Source organism: Takifugu flavidus, chromosome 6 (assembly GCF_003711565.1).
Source record: "Takifugu flavidus isolate HTHZ2018 chromosome 6, ASM371156v2, whole genome shotgun sequence".
NCBI lineage: Eukaryota > Metazoa > Chordata > Actinopteri > Tetraodontiformes > Tetraodontidae > Takifugu > Takifugu flavidus.
In genome coordinates, this window is record NC_079525.1 from 5764010 (window position 1) to 5787500 (window position 23491).

Sequence of the window (23491 nt, forward strand, 5' to 3'; positions counted from 1 at the left end):
TGCTGTGGTTCTGGATGCCATCGTCAGTGACCTATAAACACCTTCAGATGCAGCCAAAGGCATCTCAGGGTGGATTCAAATTTTCTAAAAGCAATGCAAATGAATGTTTACCTCATTTCAATTATAGGAAATATTCAGCCTGACTTTCTCTGTCCTAACTTCTCCATCTGTCCGGCTCTCCTCACAAAGGGAGCGAGTTTTCCCCCCCCCGAGGTGTTCTCCCACCAGCTCCTCCAGCCTCTCACGTTCTCCCAACCAAACAGAGCGGCTGTCGCACTTTTCATTCACATCCAAGTTCCGCTCAGTGGAAGCAGCGTGCTGGGTGGGAGGCAGGAATCCCTCCTGCCAAGCCCATTGAAGCTGTGTTGCTGGGAGGGTGGAAGAGGAAACAAAATTCTGCTGAGTTTTGATCAGACGGTCAGCTTGGACCTGACATTGGAGTAAAGCCCCAGTTTCAGGTGCAGGGAAAAGGAGATCTGCACTATTTACACAAAGCATTGGTGCAGGATAAGTTCAGGTGAGTATTTTCACAATAAACTGGGGAGAAAGAGGCCACTTTGGATTTAAAGTCCCCCCCCCCTAAAAGATTAATATTTAGATAAGTGAAAAAGCAGCAGATTTGGGTTGAATTGTTTGGTCATTAGAAAATGCTACTTCATTATCATTCACTCCTTTGTAACAATTAGTGATGTAATAATGCACTCCCGCTAAATTCCCGATTGGAAGCAGACATTTGGAAGGAGTTTTATGATGATGGAGCTGTGCAGAAGAGCTCCAGTAACACAGCCCTCCATCCCCTTTTACAATTTCTGGAGCGGCTGCTGTGCTTAACGTCTGGCGAGTGTAATTCTCAACAGCCGCTGCCTCTAATCCAGCATATATGGCTGCTCGGAGGGCCTCTGGATTGTACAGGCTGGTCTCCAGGCAGACTCCAATATGGCTGCCAGAGCAGGAGAGTGACAGTTTGGCTAATTAGAGCGCTTTTAATTTGCACTGCCTTGATCTCTCGTCTTAGGCTCCTTCAATCAGGGCGCTTGTGTGCGTTTGTGGGTGCACATACACACACTCACACACACCGACACACTAGAGAGTGTGTTTGTTTTCCAGCTTTAACTCAGTGTCACTGTGTAATTAAGGTGAGCCACTTTTTAGAGGGTAAATGACACAACCGCCATCATTTACTCTTTCAATCTTCCATCGTGTGTCTCTGACTTTTGTGCCACGTCCTGCTCCTCATTGTTCGGCGTCTGGCCTCGACTTTTCTCCGCCTGTTCTCCTAAAGAAGGCAGCGTTTTCAGGATCAGCAAGTTTCCGACGCTAGCTTTTTTGGCTGGCGTCCTGGTTCCGCCTCCCGCTAAAAGGGAATCTTCACGGGAAATGTTGCCGCCGCGCTCTGAGATTTTATCTGCAGGACGAAGCACCTCCGTAGGATAATTAAAGGAAAGGAGCTCAGATGTGATCAGGCTGTTGACGCCAACATACCCGGCCTAATCTCTGACCTAATAAGTTGTGTTGTTGGCCTCTCAGCCAGAGTCGACCTTTTCAGCGTTCTCACACTCCCGGTCTACATTATTAATGCCGTTCCTGCTGCAGTGAGATGAAGGGTCCTCCCTCCACAATGTTTATTTTAATGTGTATTAATACACTGCTGAGGCCGTTCTTCCGCTTCTCATCGTGCTCCATCAAACCGCCTCCTTCTACAGGCTGGCCCACATTAGGCTGATCTTTAATCTACAGGCAGCGAGTCTAATTCTCATTTTTAAAAGAAGGTTATTTCACAAAGACAACCCTCGGGGCTACGAGCGAAATCAAAACTCTGAAAATGAGCAGAGAATCCCATCTTTCCCTCCTCTTTTATCTTGCTTAGCCGCTTATTCGTAATTCAGTTTCCGGCTTCTTTCCTTCGTCCCGGTTCTGTCCTCATACCGCTTCTATTCTCCAACCCTGCTGGAGGTGTCACTGTAAATGTGGAGAATAAAGGAGGGAGGTTTATTGTTTGTGCCTGGGGATGCCTCTCGTTCTTATTCTACAGCTAAGACTGAAGTCGGGGAGACGGGCAGATATTTTGGTCACCGTGGCGATGAGGCTGACATCTTTTATGTTCCAGACTCTGACATTGGGGCAAGCTGGGGGCTCCTGCTGTGCGTCAGAGCTTTGATAAGAACTCATCCAGAAAGGGCAGCAGATCAGTCCATCTTTGACTGATTGCGTAATTTAACAGGGTTCTGGCAGAAGCTAAATTTCATGCCAAAAAAGGGCTGAAACGCATCAGAAAATAACAAATATGTCCAAATTTGTTTCTTCAGAAGTGTTTCCCGCAGCCTACCACCGGAGGGCGGTCAAGAAGGAAATCAGATTTTTTTGCATTAGAGAGTTTGATGACTACAAACCTGTTAACTCATTTTACCTCACCCGCGAAACAATGTCAGTCTTTAATGGGGCAAATGAAAATCTGGCTGTTTTTGCAGGCTGTGCGTATGCATTGTTTGGCATTCTCTGCAGGTTCTGCTGGGCTTTGGCCAGAATCCAAAGTGAAACACTCCTGTTAAACAGCAATGGTCTCATCCCGCAGCCCCCCACCCAGTTTTTTATATATATACCGGTAGTGATGGGTCTGAGGGAAGAATAGTAAAGCTGCAGAAAGAGCTTGAGACATTGTTGACACCCTGAAAACCTCTGGAAACGTGGTCGGACTCACAAGCACCACGGTACGCGTGCCGCAGGAACGCTTTCATTAAACCGCGCGCACTCTTGCAGAGAAATTCAACATTGAAGACGGGGCTGTTGTAACCAGGGACATCTTCCAAATTCACCCTGAGCTTAAAGAAACACAGGACAAACAGGAGATGGAAGGATGATGGGAGAAAAAACCCCTGAAGGACGTGTTCTCTTCACTCTGTATTGATAGAAGCCACCCACCGCCGGGCCCTAGAGCCACTTGTACTGCAGCGCTTTAAAGATAAGGAGTAATGAACCTTGCCAGTCTTGTGCTGCAGTTGTGATTTGCAGCCTGGCGTTTGAGGATAGAATAGATTCGAGCTCCTGTTCGTATATCACAACAACCTCATGAATCTAAAGGGTTATTTCAACCGCAGAGATAAGCCCTCGCCCTGGGATTCAAGTCCTGATTCAAACTTAAAAGTTCAGGAAGAATGTCTGAATGCCAAAAGATAGTCGGTGTACAACATCCATTTCGATCCAAACAGCCTCATAGTGCAAAAGTTTAGCATTATTCAATGATTCTTTATTGGTTTTAACACCATAAATTCCATCCAGGAAGCTAATGCAGGACATCAACAGCTCTGGATCCTGGTTTTCCCAAAAACAGCTTGATCGAGTGCTGTCACTGTAGCCTAAACACCTTTGTATTGCAGAAGTTCCCCAAACCCACATCCCACCTTGTTGTCCTGACAACAGTGTGTAGTCCCCGGGCCGGATACGCAGTCGGTGTCACTTCGGTGATTTGGTTGGGACTTGAAAACACTCCCTCCAGAGCCAGGGAGGCATTACACAACCTCTTTTTTCACTCCTCGTGACCCTCAGACAGAGCTTGATGTGTAAGACAGCGTTCGTCGCCGGGCTGCGTGCGTTTCCCGCCGCTCGGCGTGACATAACCATCATCGAGCCACTGAATTAAACAGACAGCCGTTGGTTCCACAGTTGTCTGAAAGCCTTTTGTTTTGTGACTTTTGTCAGGCGGGATTATCATAAAAAAAACAAGCTCCGGCTTTGTGCTGCTTTTTTGTTTCACCTATGTGCTCTGTGTTGAGTTTTGTTTCCCTATTCAAAATTTGACGCCGCTACTCAAAAGATTGTGGCGTCGGCACTCATCCAGGTGGCTTATTGTCGGGTAAAACAGCCGAAATTTCAGATGACGTTGTTAAAATTACTGACAGCTTATACTTCAAACACTTCAGCTCCTTTTTGTTCCACGCATAAATTTTTGAAACCACGTTGCCTCTGGATGACACTTCACTGGTGTCTACTGCTAGAGGGATAGAGACTGCCAGGAATCAATGACAAGACTCCCTCAACATCAAAACCATCGCCAGCGATCAGATTTGCAACCTTCTACTGCTACAACACTCTTCATTCACACCTACCGGTTGATCTGACGCAGGCAGGAATGCGCTGCCGGGTGGAAGTGGGACAACCAGCTCATCGGGAAAACAATCCACGTCAAGCTAACCACAGCAGTGTCAGCTGATTGTGTAGCGTGACGTAAGAGAAGGGACGGTATTACAAGTATCCCCAAGTTGGTGCTTATTTATTGGTCGACTTGCTCCTTGAAATTTGCTGTCAAATCATAATTCTACCGAGTGTCCTCTCACCGTAGAAAACACTTTATCTAAGAGCTGAATCTTCTCTGGTGGATTTTGTCTGCGTCCATCCAAGTTTTCCCCGCAGCAAACTTGGCCGACGTTCCTGTTTACCCACAATGTGTTTAGGCTGAGACACACTGCGTATTTGCCAAAATGATTCCCTTTTTTGTGTGAACGAGGCAGGTTGCTTAATGGGATTACAAGTAACTGAGTGGTGATTCTCAGGTTTTGGGCCATTGGCCGGCAACATTGTTTTTTCTGCCCGTTGAACCAGATTAAAATAATTACTTTTAGTTTTCGTTCTTCCCATACCTGTATGGATCTTCTCAGCGAGGAAGGCCTGACCATCTGTAGCTGCTCCACTCTTCCTCATCCATGGGCTAAAAGTTCATCTTTGTACCTGACACGTTTAAGCATCCAACTGCTGCAGTTAGCGCTAATTACTAAATATATGCTAATCTCGTATAGCCTACTGTCTAGTGTCAGTTTAAAGCTCCAACTCCCCCCAGTGTTTGAGTGGAGGCGGCTAACTAATCAAAGCATATTCACCTGAAGGCCGCGTGAGGTTTAGCATTCGTGACCCTCATTTTGCTCCTGTTGTACCACTGTCATCTGCATTTATTGTGCTTCCATGTTATGACACAACTCATCAATATGAGGGAATTAAATTACCCTCCGAGTGCTGCTGAATGACCTGTTAAGAGATGCTCAGCCTTGATAGGGATTTGATGACTCCATGCGTTGCTAATAAATGTAGCACCACGAGCATGTGGGTATGATGAGGTTTTTGTTTTTTTTATGCTTGGCAAAAGACATTGGCTTTGTAGCATTGCATTCATTAACAGTGGTTGTTGCATTTATAAACCCGGCCCTTTTGTGCTGCTGCATGCCCTCAAAAAGATTTTGGATATTGTGGCATCACTACCGAACACTGCAGACCAGTCAAGTTGGAGTTTATTTTTGAAGTTTTCCTCTTTTTAGTGTTGCAGACTCCCTCCCTGCCCACTTAAATAAACCTTTTTGAAAATCAAATGAGAGTCCTGAGTGCATCTTAAACCTCTGGCAGTGGTGCGCTTTCTCCAGGAAAGGAGACAGTGGAAGAAAAGCTAATTTATTGTGCTCATTTTAATGTTTTGACAAGAAAATAAAGAAAAGAAAGCCTCTGAGAGAGCCTATGGCAGAGCATTTTCGCTCTCTCCTTCACTTCCTTGCTCCTGAGTCACTAGAATAATACAACACAAGCTTCCGCTGAAGAGGTCCTTGCAGCATGCTCCGGTGTGATTTCTGTCTGTTGTCGGTACAACCTCTATTCATTTCCAGGCACCGTAGCTCCATAAACAGACTGTCTTCATCACTCTTTGAAGAAGAATACCGACGATTCAGGTCAGCCGGTTCCTTCATCTGGTTCATCTGATTCCAGAGGAGCTCAGTGACTCTGACACGTAACAACTTCAGGCCATTATTGTTCGCGAACAGAATGAAATGAAAACAGTGTTTTAATACATCGCTACATTGATATTACCCCTAATAAAAGAATGCTCAAGTGAGGCTTAAATCAAGCAATTAAAAAAACAAATGAACCAGGAAAGTATTTGCCTAGAAACCAGGAAACGTCTTTTCAAAGCAATTTTGAAAAGGTCAAAGAAAGTCTAACGTTTAAGGCTGTTGTATCCATAAAGCCGCAATCTGGGATGCGTAACAATTCTCCTCGGATCAGCGCCAAAATGTTTGTCGAAGTTAGCGCCGTGGCCGATCCACTAACCCACGACTGTGGCTTTAACTGGGCTTGATGACTTGAGCATTCTGAACTCAATAAAACATTTCCATCCAACAACAACAACAAAAAACTGTTATAGATATTCAGTTTTTTTTTACCCTATGTCAATTTTCAGAATTGAAATGTTCCCATCCTGGCTGTCCTAGAAAAAAAATGCCCTTTATGACATTTTCTGATCTGCGATCCCACATTTACACCAACATCAGTATCGGCCTGTGAAGAGGCCAAAATCTCCTTTGTAGAAACTCTATAGATGCGTGTGGTTTTAATTTTGGGCTCAACATCTGAGTCACGTTTGTCCCGTTTCCACTGAGCTGGTTGTGGTGTTCTTGCTTGGACTAGCACCAGTTCTTCCAGTTCACAGTAAACTGCTCCACCTTCAGGGGGCGCTATTTCAGCCTCTTTCATCCAGGTGGTTTTATGTTTCAAAAAGATTTGTTTAACAAAATTGTTTTTGGAACTGATTTATCTTTTATTTCAAGATGCAGGGACTAAGGCTCATTGATGATCATGTGATCTGGAACGTATATTGACAACATACCTTAACCTCCATTCTTGCTGTACTTTCTGTTACCCTGACTCAGTTTGTAACTGTCACCGGTACAGGTCAAACACCAACACCAAGTCTAGTGGAAACGGGTTAGGAAGGTGAATATTCCCATTCATCCCAAGTTTTGAGTCGGCTTTAGACCGGCAAGTTTTCTAACAGAAAAGTGGATCTGATACATTTGTACAATCCAGCTAAACAGTATTAATCCTCAAAGAATACATTCATTTGTGCGTGGATGTGGCTGCGTGATATCTAGGGTAACTATTAGGGTGGGGGTGGGCAGTTGTTTGGGTGCTGCCAGTATCAATTCACTACCACAGTACTTTGGTCATAGAAACGACTGGAGGATGTGATGGGAACCGATGGAGGCGGAGCTTTTTGTGCAAATCGTTTATCAGTTTGGCAAATGGATGTAAAGTTCTGCGGATATTTAAAATTCACCACTTTGTGATTGATCAAGTTGGCACGGTGGCACCACAGTGGAACCAGATGGATTGAACATCGGTAATCTCAAAACAAAAGTCCGGCAGATGGGAGGAGTCAACACGGGGTTGCCAAAATGTGGCAACACAGTGACTCTATCACATATCAGGAAGGAAGCTGAGTGCTTTAGGTCTTTTCCAAAGAGTCGTTTTTGATTTTGAACAGTGCAGATATGTTTTCCCTGTGGGAGCTGAAGACATTCATTCGAAGATTAGATTTTTTTTCATTAAGTTCGATTTCAAAATCAAAAATGTACCTCTGTGAGTGAGCAGGTAGATATCTAACTTGGGATTCTTGTTTCTGGAAAGTCTCAAATATTTCAAAACCATGTTGTACAAAGAAAACAGTCACCGCAGTTGTAAATATAGAACTCCCTCCCCCCCTTCCTCTCCGTTCTGTACAGCGTTCCATCTTTTAGGAGGACGAGGGGTGGGTGTTGCCGGGTTCACCGAGAGGAAGGACGGCGTTTGATTTTCGGCTCCATGCCGAGTACATTCCTCTTGGTAGAAAAGGAAATCCCAAAGAGTTTGTCTCTGTCGGTGCGCACATCTCAGCTGAGAGGTTCAAGAGTCAAAACACAGTCACGAGAGAGCCATGCCATTCAAACGATAGAGTAGTAACGGTGAGGAGAGTAAGAATAATAAGACCAATAATGTAAGAATAATTAATAGTAACATATCATTCTATTTTTTTCTGGTTATAAAAACTTGAGGAGAAGTTGGTACACAGTAGGGTTCTATTCCCATGGTAGATTTGGCACATATACTCACTCTCCGGTGAGAGCTACCTACTCAATCTCAGCACAGTTGAACGTTACTGTTGCTAGACAACCCATCCAGGAGCCATTTTGTTTTACGCCTGTAAAAATCACAGCGAGAGGGAGAAAACGAGTAGCTCAAACTTATCCGCTGTGGTCAGGTTTGATGTATTTCATCCTGGAGACTAAAGATGTTCGGGATGGGCTGCCTGTCAACATTTAAGGTTTCTGTTAGTTTTTTCCTCAGTCAAAACTCCATACAAATAGCTACATAAGTCTGAGCTATAATTCCAGTACATTACAAAAAACTCAGTCTCTCTATAAGTTAGGATGTTTCTTCTTCTTCTGTAATATATTAGTTCAGTCTTCCTTGTCTGAGAATCAAAGGCTTGGTTTGTGTAATGGTATGTGTGTGTGTGTTTGTGTGTGTGTCTGTGTGTGTGTGTTGGCACTGACAGATTCTGTTTCCTGTAAGTCCGCGTATGTTTATTTACAGGTCTTTTTTTGGGAAAAGTATCTGTATCAATACTTTATGGGCGTAGTGTCGATGATCTTCCATCTTGGACTGGAGGCAGTAGGATCAGGTCTTCTGCTGGGCAGAAACACCCTTCCAGTAGTCCAGTATGTCATGAAGATCCTCATCCTTGGCGAACTGCACCTTTTGCCGGAGTGCGTGTCCTGCTGCCATGTATCCCTCATCCTCCATGGAAGCCTGCCGGTGCCTCTTGCGGTGTAGCTTGAACCTCTCCCATAGCCCCAGGGTCGGTGTGCAGAGGAGCCCTTCTTCTTCCTCATCCTCCTCTGGGCTGGAGCAGTAGCTGAGATTGTGGTATTGGGGTGACAGTTGGTAGTGTGGGGAGAGTTGAGAGTAAGCAAGTTCACGCTGCTTGGCATGCCTGCTGAGAGTAAGGGGGTCTAACACTGAGGGTTTACGGCCTGGGTGGTGGTGGAGCTCCTGGAGGATCTGGGGATGGTGCTGCAACTCCTGGAGTTGTTGCTGGGAGCCGGGATAGGAGTGTCGGTGTTCGTTGTACTGGCGAATTCGCTGAGCTTCTGCCCGGAGGATGGCTGCTGCTGGATTGACTGTACGGATAGCGTCTCCACATCCTCCTCCCCTTTCTCCTCTCTCTCCAGGTGAGGTCCTCTCAATGTAGCGTGTCTCTGAGGAGTGGTATCCTCCCTCTGAGCGGAAAGACCGTGGGCTGCGGGCAGAGCCTGGTGAAGAAGAGGTACTAGGCCGTTTGGAGGTGGGAGGAGCGTCCATACTGTGATGTCTCTGCAGAGAGTGATGGTAACTTCTTCCCCTCTCATCTCTTCCTCCTCTTCCTCCCTTATAAACTGGTGACAAAAACTCCCCTCCTCTGTCTACTCTTTCCACTTGCTCAGAGAGAAGCACCAGTTGAGGCTCTGCCGTGGAAACAGACCCTCCGCCTGCAGAGGGAGATTTGATCCCCTGTTGAAACGAGGTTGACTCTGACTTGAGTGCGTCTATGCAGTTGTTGATTATCTGGTTAACTTTGTCAACCTCTTTTGCGATAGTAGAGATCTCAGCGACTGAGCCTTGGGGATTGGCTTGCGGTGACATCTCTCTTTCTCTTTCTCTCTCTCTCTCCCTCTCCCTCTCCCTCTCCCTCTCAATGCCGGACCCTCTCACCTCCATGTAATTAAGTTTAGCTGGCTTGTGTGGTGGGGTTTCTATCACCTCTTGCAGCTTGTATGGATCGATCTCTCCACCCTGAGGAAGGTAAGGGATTCTGGATAAACTGTCCCCGGCACTAAGCTTCTGGGACACTGGGCCTACACCTCCTCCTTCTATGTCATCGTCTCCACCATACTTGAGCTCGATCAGAGTCCTCTGGATCCGGCTCATTTTCCTCTCCTTCTCCTCCATAAGTCTTCGCTTCCTCAGGCAATGGACAATAAGGCCAAGGAAGAGTAGCATCCCAAAAAGGCATCCCAAAATAGTCATTATGTAATGGGTGGCTGATGACTTATTTACTGCCCTTTCCACACCGCTCTGGCGGCCAGTGGAAATTGTCAGGCAGGTGTGGTTGAAACGCAAAGAGTTTCGTATAGAAGCTACGCAGTAAGTGTAATTGGTATTAGGTTTTAGATTTTTCAGCTCAATGTCTTCTCTTTGACGTCTCAAATTTTGGATATCCATGAAGAAACTGTTGTTGTAAAGCGCCAGGATGTACATCTTCTTGTATGGGTGAGGGAGCTGAACAGTTATCACCGCGCTCGAGTGCTGCACCTGCTTTAGAGTCATGATTGGATTGGTGTCGGAGAAAATAGGGCTGAAGTTGATTACCTCGTCTGGAGGGGTACCAGAGGCACAATCGTCCAATCCACAGGGAGATGCAAAGTCTGGAAGCATGGTGGTGAAATCGGCCATGCCGATGCCATTGAATGACGTTACGCTGCTGTCGACGTCTGTGCAGACGACACTAAGCATATGGAGGGCGTTGCCTTGAGAAGACATGCGAAGGTTCTGGCTCAGGAGGCTGTAACCAAAGAACCCCTGAGGAGAGTCACAGACCATCCTCTCGCTGGTCCTGTTGGGGAAGGTTGAAAGCCAGCGCAGGAAACCCAGCAGCTCACAGGAACAGTTGAAGGGGTTTGTGTAAAGTTCACAGGTTGTTAGTTTTGAGAGTCCAGAAAACAAACTTCCATCCAGCACTTGGATCCTGCAGAGGGACAAAGGACCCGTTTACATTTTAACCTTCGGGAAAAGCATGTAAGTGAACACAGTATTAAGCATGCGGCCACGTTCAATCATGGCCTCAAAAATCTGAAATTTGAAGTCCAACACGGCCATAAACCCCACCGCACCAGCTGATGTCGCCTGGAGCTGTTTGGTAACCTTAATTCCACTTGTGTCTCTCTTTTTTAGCTGGTTGCATTTTCTAGGCCACAATGGCTCTCATTCACGCCCAAGCAAGCCCTCCCCCACAACTTGTTCTGCAAAATGAGCATCCTCTCAAAGGCAAACCTGTTCCTTCCTCTGCAGCAGTTTACGATCTTTGTCCCCTAGTGGCTTTTAAGAAAGCCCAAAGAGTGGATCAACTTGCTTGTTTTTGCTGTTGCTTTTATCATAACATCAAAGCAATCGATGCCATTTCAGTACGGGTACACTTATTCCCAACAAGAAGAGCGGGAAGCTCAACTGGTAGTGAAAAGCGGGATTATCGCAGCGTTAAGTTGCGTCTTCCTGTTTCTTCCAGACAGCAGTCCTTGGAGTAATGCCTGACATTTAACATCAATGTTCCAGCCTTGTTTTTCAAACCTGCTCTATTCTCCAGTGTAGCTCTGCTGCAGCTGGGCTTTTGCCTCCAAACCCTCTCTTTCTTTTTGCTCATCTCGGCTCTCACATGGAAAAAAAAATCAATAACATTTAAATCAGCGGTTCAAATAAACTGCATCGCTGCAGTTTCCATAGCTCAAAGCTGCCTTTAAAACTAGTTTTTGGATGAAATTGCTTTCCATAAACCACAAATATGAAGCTCATTTAGATTCTGGCCCAGTCTTAAGGGTCTTCACAGTTACAGAATCTCAGATTAAAGTCAGACAGATTTTGCATCAGTATGAAGATCCGTACTTGTTCATGGAAAGGTCGATATTCTCTATATTGGGGCATTCCCAGAAGGTGTTGGGCGTGACGGTTTCGATGAGGTTCGCCTGCAAGTACAGGTACTGCAGCTTGCCCAGGCCTCGCAGCATCCCCTCAGTCAGGTTCCTCAATTTGTTAAACCCCATCTGGAGAACCTGCAGAGACAAAGACCAAGTGGGATTATTCTAATCTCCGACAGAGTGAGCCAACACCAAGAGTCGCCTGCTGCAGGCCCGGAACATGCGGAACAAGCAGACGACGGTTCTGCGTGGCCCATGTCTCACATGGTGATCTAAGCCTTGCCGCCACACTGAATGCACGGAGAATGTGTTCACGTTTTATTCCCTGGAACAGCTCCAGCCGCCAGGGTAACCGTGTAAACATGCCAGCTCATGATGGCAGCAGTCTGCTGAGTTTGGTCGGAAAAGAAAAAGCACTTTTGCCGCATCGTTTATAGGATCCATAACAAGCTGGTGCTGCTGTTCCTGTCGAGCTGGAAGACTTTGCCTCTTTCACTTTAGCAAAAGCAGGAAAAACATCATGGCTTTGAGTACCATTAACTGGTACAATAAACATTTGTGGGACTTTTTTCACTGCATCAGCGGCTGAAGAACATCTGCTTGTGGCCTTCACCTTCCAAAATACGCTTGCATCTTAACCGTCACTGCTCACCTGTAAGTTGAACTGGGCTGAGAAGGCTCCATCTTCTACGTAGCTGATGTCGTTCTTGGTGAGATTCAGGTAGGTGAGGTTCCCAAAGCGACTGAGGGAGGAGTAATGCACGGACCGAATCTTGTTCTCATTCAGCCTCAGGTCCACGATAGTGCTGTGGAGAGAAGGTTGAGGGTCAAAAAAGAGCTCTGGGTTGTAGAGGGAACCCGCTTTGACTGGCGGTGTGCTCACCTGTTGATGTGTGCGGGGATGGACTCATAGGGAGGCTGATTCATGCTGCAGATGGCCAGCCACACAAAGCCTTTCTCCCCCTCGATAAGCCAGCAGTCAGCTGTTACCACGGGCAACCGCATGACTGACAGCACGACCAGCCAACAGAGGAATGTGGAGAGCACCGCCGACGAGGAACCTCCAGTCACGCTGGGTCTCCGCCGTCTCTGTCCTGTCCTCTGGGCCATTTGGGATGTCGTCACAGTGTCCATTGGAAAAAGCCGACCAGAGATTCTGTCCATCTAACATTTATTCTGGTAGGTTGGTGACATTTTGAAGGGCATGTGCAACTTTATGGAATAATATATCAGCGTTTGGGGCTCGGGGAACTCCTCTGTCAGATTTATTGACTGTACTACTTCAGGTTCAGTTTCAGCATGGTAAAAATGTCCCGTCCTCCCCTCAACTTGTCATTAAACAGAGAGCCGGGTTTGGAATTACTGACTCATCAACATGTGACTGAATTTGGGAATGGTGTGATCACAGTGTGGGCAGGTTTGTGGCTTTAATCAAACTGGATTGTTTTAAAAGTAATCAGATTACATTAATATTAGTATAAATCTGAAGTTTTCTCTGTCCCTGATTGGCTGCAGCTCATGTCTTCTTTGGCCATCTGCATCTCTGATTGGACGAGCACCCCCTTTCTTTACTCCTCATTGCTCACCGCTCTGGCCTGGAGTGAAAACTGGAAGGAAAGAAGAAAAATGGGACAAAAACCTTCAGGTTGGTTTTGTAAGAGTGGGAAGACTCATAACACCATCACCGTGGTATCTGTCCCACTGTAGCCAGTCCATTAATCCTAATTGTCCCTCTATAACCAGTCAGTTTAGTTGGTCTGATATAGACACACACACACACACCCACACATTTCCAAGTCTCATGAAACATGTTTCGAAAAGTCCATTTTTTTTAGATTAATGCATCCACAACATGCACTTGCAAGTCTACAATAACAGAACCCACACAGACGTTCTCCACCACACCTCAGGGGCTATGACGGTCCTCAGAGAGGAACAGCCATAAGTCTGACTCTGTAACTAATTCATTAATCTGTTCCAAATAAAACACGTCCTGGTGAAAATGAGAGTGTAGAGCAGAGGGACAAAAGAGAATCATCCTGGGAGGAAAAAGAGAGGATGGTGGGAAGACAGACGACTTTGAACCGTCTGATCAGGCTTCTTGTTTAGGAGCCACAAAACAGGATGTGATGTCACCAAGGTTCGGTAGGGTACATCTACGGTTGTGCAGGTGTACAGTCACAATAGAATATTCTCTGTGTATGCACAAGCTAATGCTATTCCAGCCAGTCAGCAGCTTTTTCAAAGGACTGGAAGACTTCCTGCGACACGACACGAGGCCACGCGCCACCTGAGAGAGGACGGGAACTGCCGCCAGCTAAACACCGACACAGGAAACGTCCATTCTGCTGACCAAGGGTTAAAGCCGGGGTAAACAAACCGCTGAGAGCGGAGTTCCCGGTGGTGTCGTGAGTATGCAAAGCAACGAGAGCACATGCTTTATTCAGCAGGCACGGATGGTTGATTTCCGTCTGACCTCTCTCCGTACCGACGGTAGCGATGTCGGCTGAAGGGCCACACAAAGGAGGAGATATGATAGCACTGACACAGCTCGCAGTTGACCTCTCGTTGTAGAAAACGCACTTATAGTGACTACAATGTGATGGATGCAGATGGAACTCTTAGGCCTCTTTTACATTTTGCATCATTCATGGTTCCCCCCGGCCAGCTCTCTGCCATGCAAACGCCGCCGCTGAGCCATCATGTGGAATATTCCCTCGGCTTCCTTCATGACCGGCTCGCTGCTGCTCATGTCATACTCAAATATTCACAGCATAACAAACCATCAAACGATGGGCAGGAAGTTCCAGTTGTGCTGGTTTGGGGGATACATCATGCTTTTCTCAGGAGAGTAAAGTGGGTCTCGCCTTCCTTTTACACACTCGAATAACCAGCGGGGTACGAAGCCTCTCAATGGGAGTCCGTCTCCGTAAAACAGCCCTATTTTTTTCATTCATTTACACAGTAAGGTCTTTTTTTTAGCCAAGGCAGATGGGTATAGTGGACACACTCCCAGTCAGAAGCAGGTAAAATAGATGCAAAAAACGGCACCCACAAACACACCCTATTTACAGGAGCAGAAATGTAAGTAGAGTGTAGTATCTTGAGAATGTGGATGCTGAATAGAGACCGTTTTTGGGTCAACAGAAATAATTAGAATACCGGAAAAGAACTGTACGCCTGAAACAGTGTCTAATTAAGCAAAAGATGGGAGAAATGCTTTAACGGAGGCACCTGCTGACACTTTTGCCACTTATTAGGATGCAAAAACACGATGTTGAGGCAGCGGGAATTTATATAAATTGCCTTTTCGTTGTAGCATCGAAGGCAAAAGTGAGTTTTACTCAGGGAGGTTTCGCATCAGCAGAATTTCAAATCAATTGCCGCTCTTCTTTTTTAGCATTAGTCCTGATCAACGTAATCACTGAAATAACTGTGTCCTGATCTGGTGGCAGCTGAGCAGGAAACGTGCATTCCGATGCTGAAATAATCCTGGAATCATCCAGTTTGGATCATTTGATCCACTTCATTTATAGTCCAATGGTTTATGTGAGAGCAACAGAATTATGGGTAATAATCCATTGCTGGCAGTGGAGCCTCCAGACACATGGAGAAGGAATGTGATAAATAGCTTTGAAAACTGTCCATCTATTAAATTCTTTTTTGTTGTTGAAAATGTTACTGCTATCTCAGCTCCCAGCCACCAGGGGGCGCTTCACATCTTTTCATGCAGGTAATTGAAGCTCTAAATGTAAAGGCTTTTTCTTCTGTGAAGAATTTCAGCTTTAATTCAGAGGAGCACATTGATCAGCAGGAATAAAACCTTCAGATGAAGGAGCTGGCTGCGAGTCCTCTTCTTCCCGGTGACTGATGAGCAGCACTCAAGAGTAAAGCTACGCTCCATAAAAGGTTGCGAGCAGAAATATGAGCGCATTAATAACAGGGGACACATTCTTATTCATACATGCAGGATAAAGAAGCAAACACCTACAAGAAACACCATCAGTGTGTAGCTGTTCATATATACTCTGCCTGGACTTAATATTCCAGAGCATGGGAGCGTAGGAAATATATACCGAAATATATACTCATTTACCGACAATTCTGGGAAATGAGGGAGGAAAAACGGGAGGACAAATGACCCATAATGCCTTTATCCCGTGTTTACGACTGCTGATTCCTACGCTGTTTGCATGCTCAAATTCCTCCAAGTATGTGACGTTGTTCTTTGGCTGCATCGGAGGGAAGGAGAGAAGTTTGTAAAGAGTGAGTTGATTTATGATAAAAAGAAGCAACAACGTTTTTCCTTAAGCAGCTAATAATAATGCGCTAACACCACCAAATCCAGGACAACTCCTTGTGCTTTAGCATGGCTGCAGTTTGTGAGCATTCTTGGTACAATTTTATGCTATTTTGAATCATTTCAGGAGTTCAGGTTCAAATTTTAGTGGCGACCGACTGTAAAGTTGCAGATTATTCTTTGAAACTCTCGCTGAGAACATTCACGAGGGGCTTCTATTGTTAGCAACGCTCCCAAATAATTTAGGCATTTATGCAACACAAAAACATGAACAACAGTTTCTCCTGTTTTTCCTCTTTGTTGCCTGGAGGCCTGACAGCGACATGGCCGACCGTCTTTAGGATCCTTTGAGTTGGTCGTGTAAATGCGTCTGCTTAAAGGCTCAAAAACTGGGGAAGTGAATTCTCTGTCGGAGTTCAAAGAGCTGGTTGGCGCCGTGTGGGATGAATCCGTGGGAGCCGTCATCACTGGATAAGATGTTAGTTTAGGGGGGAGGGGTGTTGGAGCGCACGTCTACCTTTTTATTCTCTTGTATATTTAGTGTTGCCTAGTTAAACATGGACTCATGCACGACGTTCATCAATCCATAGGGACACAGACGTGTCAAACTATGGATGCGCCTTAATCTCTGTCTGCCTGGGGGATTACAGCCTTGGACAGAACAAATCCAATTCATTTTTATGAAGTCACTACTGGAAAACAGGAATTTATACCACACAAGAGGAATCTCAGCACATAAAGTGGTTTAAATTAGACAAAAAAAGCTCAATTTATTCAAGCTAACGTGAGAGTATTGGCAATGAATCTAAACCTCAGCGCATTTCTACTTTCCATGAAGGAGGGCCCCAGTAGTGGGATGAGATTTTTCAGATTCCCCAGAATTCCTGCATCCTGAAGGACAGTGTATGCCAAAACACACTGGCACCATTCCCCACCCCCACTAAACTGCTGTTTTTGCAGATGCTAACTTGTTATTTTATTTCCAGAAAGCTACAGGTCAGACGGGCACCCATAGACACCATCATCAACTTGATCTAGTTACATTTTCCAGGAACTTTGAGGGACAGTGGGAATGAAAAAGCACACAGATAACCAGGAATTTTTTTTTCTTCCAGGAAATGAAAGTTCCAGGGAACGTTGCTGGAAAAGGGGGTCTATGCCTATATTGACACAGAGAGCTGATTGGGTCCTCCAGGCACATTTGAATAACAGTTAATTCACGTGGATTGACTCCAGCTTGCCTCCATATCCAGGGGAGGTGAATCTGGATCTGGTCCAATCTCACGGACCAGCGGAGGGGAGTCAAAAAGCAACTGGTTGGGAGGCGAGTGCGACTCCAATTCTGACGATGGGAGCAACTCTGCATCTGTCACCAGTCTACAGCATCCACCAACCTCCACCAGGATGTGATCTGTTTGGACCGGTGGTCCCCCCCCTTCCTCCACCCCCCCACCCCCCGCTCCATCAGTGTGACTGACGTCTCCAGTAGCGGCGCACAAAATCAAAAACACATCCCTGGTGGGAAGAACATGCGTCTTTTCTCCCCCACCTCCCCCACTGGGCTTTAAAGGAGAAAGGGGAGGTTGAGCTGACGTCCGGACTGGACGTGATGGACGTTTCTATAAAAGATACGGAAAGGCGGAGCGTGACGGACATTTCTATCACCGAAATTTTTTACTGCGCGCCACACAGCCGGCATTGGCGACAGAGAGGGAGAGAGAGACCGAGTGGAGAATGAGGAGAAATGGATTCAGTTGATAGGCGCTTTTGTTTTTTTGACTGACTCTTTTCCTGAGCGTCTGTCTGCCGCCTCCTCCTCCGCAGGGCAACCTTTCATTAACAACAACAGTAATAACAATAATAGTGAATATTGATCTCCGCCCTTGGGGGCCTGTCATTGCCTTGGAGAGAGAGGTGAACAAAGGAAATGGCGTGTACAATCCTCAGTGGCGAGGGAACATATACGGTTACGTAACCCCTTTACATTTAGAGGAGAAGAAGAGGGTGAGGGTGGAGGAGAGTGATGAGCAGAGAGGGAATATGTTAAATCCTGCAGCGTCACACGGAGCAGACCTTTGTAATGGCCGCTTCCTTTCAATTAGCACACAACCTGGCAGTGAATCTCATCAAAGACGGAGCGTTCCCTACATCAAAGCCCCAGAACCTTCCACGCGTACCATGAAAGCAATGTCTGAACGCACGCGCGTGTTTCTTTTTGTGTTTCAGCCCATAACTGTTCGGGTTGACGGACAGGTGAGAGGAGAGCTCTGCAGAGGCCTTCACGAGAGTCGGCGGCAGAAGGTGAGCGAGTCCATGTAATGCCTCTAAAATTCCCTTCTCCACACGCTCCAAGTCACAGTCCCTTTACAAAAGGCTGGCAGCACATTTGAAGAGTTTAAGCCCCATTTTGTGTCCTTTGATGGGAACAAACGTGCCCAAGAAAAACCAAGTGGAAAAACAGGCTCGGCCCGTTTTCTTGGTGGAAATTTCAACCTTATTCCTTATTCTTTGCCTTTTGCTGCCAAGTGATGTTTCATCGGCTCTGGTGCTTTTTCACTTTAGCATGTTTAAAAATCCAAACTTCAACACTAAAATGGGCCCATGAACTGTGTTTTGATGCCGTATAAAGTGAAAAGTGCGAAAGATAGAGGACAACACTACACACATACGCGCACACAGCAGTCCACATACATGCGTGTCCACATACACACTGTGACAGCTGTGTGTGTGTTTGTGTGTGTGTGTGTGTGTGCATCATTCTCTCTCTCTCTGAGCAGGCAGAAGGCCAAAGTGGGTTTAACATGCATAATGGGATTTCACACTGCAAAGTACACACAACTCACACACACACACACACACACACACACTCTCTCTCTTTCTCTCTCGCTCTCGGACACACACACTAATATTGAAGATAAACATGTCTAAAAGCAATGTGTGATCCCAGACACACATGCACACACTCACATGCACACACAGCCACTCTGTTATGAAAGGACTGGTCATATTTTACACATGCTAAGCTAACGACCTGTGCTGCTCACACAGAATCAGGACTAAAGATGATGGTGTTAAATGAAATGAGAGTGAACCCTGACGGGTTCACCCCCCCCCCCCCCCCCCCATCCCCACTGAGGGGCCATTTAGAGTCCCAGTCCAAGAGTCCATGTGGACCCAGGCCCCTTCCTGCTATGAAGCCACTGCACTAATTACAGTAATGCCCAGGCTACAATTTAATTCCTGCTGATAATGAAGAACAATTCCAGCCATAAATGTAATCCCTGAAAATGTTCACTCTGCTGACATCTGAAATTTACTGTATCATTAAGTGCAATAAAAAACAGATTTATAGCATAAATTAACTCGAGAACGCAGCTTTAGTGATGATAATGCAATCCTAATGTGCATGCACACACAGACACACAGACACACATCTGTTTGTTCTACTACCCTTGCGAGGGCTCTCACAGATGTAATAGCCCATTACCCAGAAATTTATTTCATTTAACTCTTCTCTTGATGTAACAGCCAAGTCCTCACCTTCAGACTGGTGTGGACCAGCCAAAATCTCTTCACCTTCCAAAAAACTGTAATATGCATTCTCATCCTCACAATACAGCATGTGCAAAAGCGCGTGCACACACACACGCGTGCACACACACACACACACACACACACACACACACACACACACACACACACACACATACCTCCTAGTAATAGAATGCACAGCTTATGGGCTCTGGTAGGTGGACCGTGATATGGCCTGTCTCCGAACTTTAGAACTTTAGAAGTTTGACTTTAAAACTTTGACAGACAACGGCTCTGTCCCATAACTCACAGAGAGAGCGTCTTATTCTCCTTTTCCGTCCCAGCAGCCTCTCTCTCTTTCGCTCTCTTTCTCTCTTTCTCACTCACTCACTCTCTCATGCACAAACAAACAGCCAGAAACAGCTGAAAAAGCATCATTCAGACACCTCAAGCTGTTACTTTCCTTCCTGTCTTCATACATGCAGCTGAGTGTGAAATGTTATCAACGCAACATGAGTGCGTCCACTCAGCAGAAACACACACTCACACTTACACACACATGCACACAGATATAGATAGATACATATAGAGAGAAAGTCCCAATCACCCCTTTCACACTGCTGCTATTTCCTGATAAACACATTATGGTGAAAGTATTCATCTGACATGTAACTCTAAGTGTGTGTGTGTGTGTGTGTGAGAGAGAGAGAGACAAAGTGAATCTGGACATCCAGATGTGATGCTGCTGCACTGATCCAGGCTGTTGTTATCTAGTGAAACTGCCGTTGCTACATTAAAGCTGAAGCGTCACCATTTTCCCGCGTCTACCTTGTTTCGAGGAACACACTAACAGCCACAGAGTGCTCGACGGCGTACCGGTGGTAAATGAGGTGTGGGCCCAATGCACATTGTTAGCACGGTGGTACATGGGGGAGCTGGAGAGTGAATGTGTATTTGGGAGGGTTGAACTGGTGCATGTGGAAATTTTAAAACCTTGTAAAATAATTCAAAGCTGAAGAACGAAGGTGTGAGAACATCCTGTGATGGAGGCAACATCAGCTGGAAGAAATGAAAGAGAATCATCTCTCTCTCTCTTCTCTCCTGTTCCGCGCTTTTGCACCAGAGATGAAATGTGTCTGACTTTTATAATGGATGAATTTACAGTGAGCAGATGGTGTTTAGCTCTCCGTCACGGATGAGCTCGTGGCTGGGAGAAGGTGGAGCAGCTGAAATCTGAGGAGACACCAGTTCAGCCAACTACACCTCAGTTCTGCTGGATCCAGACAGATTAGCCAGGCCTGCTGATTGTTAGCCACCATCAACTCATATGGAAAAACACAACAGCCTTTATAATTCTTGAGTTTAGTCTGAGGTGTCAGCAGGTTAGGTCATGTGACACAGTTCCAGAGCTTGACCTTTTTTGTGTTTTACACATTTTTTTCACATTTTTGTCTGTTAAATAAGACCATTTTAATGAAGAAGTAAAGAGATGCTAACATCTGTGACCCCCAGAAGAGCTACAACAACCAATCAGAGGATCCAGCTGTGAAATCAGGTCTCTGTTTGGATGTTAATGTAAATTTTCTCCATAATTTCCACCCATTTCCTTGAGTCCTTGTCATGATTGTGGTGTGGATTTATCCACCTGAATAAAATCGTGGTTTATGAGGTCACCCGCAGGTTTTTAATTTGAACACGGACCCATAAATAAATACTGGTTCTGGTGACAGAACATCAACGAGGTCCTCTCAGAGCCGCTCCACTTTATAGCTGACGAAGTTTTAGGAGTTTTCCATTAAAATGCTATTTAATAAGATAATCAAATGTTTCTGAAATGCTGAGATGAAGAGAGTTCCTGCAGCAGTCTTGCTTCCTCATCTGGGTTAACTAGTTTAAATTCACTCCTGTCCTGTGGATGAACTGTTGAACCATCTCAAAACAGCCTCCCATCTCTGTCACAAATCCATTTGAGTGTTTTTTATTATTATATTTCTGCCTGCGCTGCACTATAATGCCAGTTAAGCAGTAGCTGCAGGGCTTCAATAGGCGCAATGACAAAACAGGACGTTGCTTTCATTTAAAACGCACGCTTTTTATTATCTTTGTGAGGACTCCCAATGAGAACTCGAGCGTTTCTCGACCCCTTTTCTCAACTCGACTACCACAACTAAATACTTAAACAAGTTACCTTCACCTTTATGACCCTTTTAACCTTCTGACGACCCTTTGAAGATGCGAGGACCAGTCAAAATATCTTCACTTGGCTAGTGACATTAGGATTGTGGCACGTACAGGAACGTGCACACAGTTGTTTGAGTCAAACACATCAAACTAAGGCATATCTACATGAACACGCTTTGAAGATGGGGCGGAATCTGTTAGATTACTTTTCCCACCATCGGGATCATCTTATCACATATTTTTATCATTTTTCATACTCTGCTTTTTTATTTGGGTGTGAATTTCTGCCCTTTGCAGTCTGCTATATCCCCTTTTATTAACTCATACATAACAAATAACAGTTCTTGTAACATATTTATATTTATCGTTTATTGTTTATTGTGCTGTTTAAAACAGGACAGCAGGGAAAAAAGAGTGTTCTGAGTTATGGGAGCCCTAAAAATAAACACGCACACACTAAATATTACACTCGGAACATGCCATGTGTGTATTCCTGTCAGCATAAAACATCCATACAACAAACACACTCTTCTTTTAAGAAAACACTCAGAGGACCTTTGGGAGCTTAATTTAATCTGAATCCACTAGAGGTCACAAACGGAAGTGAGTAAGCAAGAGTCTGAAATCATTTTTCAGATTAAATGATATATTTCTGAGAGTTTCACATAAGTCAAAAACACACTTGAAAGCGAGAGAGCTATTTTGTGTCTGTGATTGTAGTTGACCAGACCAGACCAGACCAGACCAGGCCAGGCCAGACCAGGCCAGTGGAACGAGGCCTGGAACGTGCGGGTCTGACCCAGAGAGAGCCAACACTTTAAAACATAAGCAAACGATCCGTTTCAATCCGCCCAAAACACCTTTTATCTAACAATACTGTGTTAACAAGAGCCATTGCTTTAATTATACAGCCTGGACATGACATTTATATCAACAGTCCCTAACTTCATTGTCATGTGACCATTTGAGGCTTGATGTGTGTATGTGTGTAGAGAACGAGTGATAGAAAGGTTAATTATTCCAGACAGATGGTATGTGCTGCTAAATCAAGCTGTCTGAGTGTGCGCGCATGTGTGTGTGTGTGTACATTAATGTGTACATGCCTCCTTAGGCCGTAATGAGTTGGTGTCGGCTGCTTGATGGGAGGGAGCCTTGACCAGTCAGGCATCATGGGAACCAGCAGGCTCATTATTTCGGGTGTGCGTGTGTGGGTGGGTTGGGGTGGTGAGGGTGCCATGTCTGTCCCCTGACTCCCACATGGGAAAGCTGCCGTGCGACAAGCGAGACGAAACCGCCAGCAAACGAGCGAGAGGCGAGGTCAGCGCCTCATCACGCCGCGGCTTCATCTGACTCCATAAAAGCCAGCAGAAATCTCACCAAGGTCAACTCATAGTAACGGTGACTCAGGCAATGATTGGAAGGACCCACACAGAAGCTGTATGTGTGATTGTGTGTGTGTGTGTGTGTGCGTGCATGCGCTTGTGTGTGTGTGTTTGAGAAAGAGAGAGAGTGTAGCAAATTTGATGACACTCAGTAAACCTTTTGTCTAAACCTCATAAAATCTGTTGACCTAAGAACGCCGCATCACTAAATTGACCACGGCAGCACCCACACTCAAACACTCTCTCTCTCTCTCTCTCTCTCTCTCACACACACACACACACACAGAAGCATGCCTGCATGCTTTAATGCATTGTTGACCCTCAGAGACATGCGTCATTGCCACAATGCTTCCATGCATTACATACATAAAACATGAATTCCTGTAAAACAAAATGCTTGAGCAAACACACGCGCACGCGCGCACGCACGCCTTTCACAGGAGTTTGCAAAGGCAGACGGAGGCAGCAAACACAATGTGATAAATGTGTTTTTGCACCCTGAGAACACGCAGAACTGTAGCTTTCTCACAGTTGGAGAAGCAGAAGGAGCGCGAGCCGGTTCAGGACCTGAGATCATG

The 23491-nt window shown here is 45.6% G+C and overlaps 1 protein-coding gene across 2 annotated transcripts in view; it reads right to left on the reverse strand.

Annotated features, from left to right (window-relative positions):
- Positions 1–5419: 5419 nt before the first annotated feature.
- Positions 5420–23491, reverse strand: part of elfn1b (extracellular leucine-rich repeat and fibronectin type III domain containing 1b) — a 61697-nt gene continuing 43625 nt past the window's right edge. For both annotated transcript variants that reach the window (XM_057034757.1, XM_057034759.1), the window contains exons 3-6: positions 12403–13126; positions 12172–12325; positions 11488–11654; positions 5420–10576 (exon numbers count right to left, since the gene is read on the reverse strand). In XM_057034757.1, coding sequence (XP_056890737.1) covers positions 8470–10576; positions 11488–11654; positions 12172–12325; positions 12403–12683 — 2709 coding nt within the window. In that variant the 5' untranslated portion in view covers positions 12684–13126 and the 3' untranslated portion in view covers positions 5420–8469. The remainder of the gene's footprint in view (positions 10577–11487; positions 11655–12171; positions 12326–12402; positions 13127–23491) is intronic.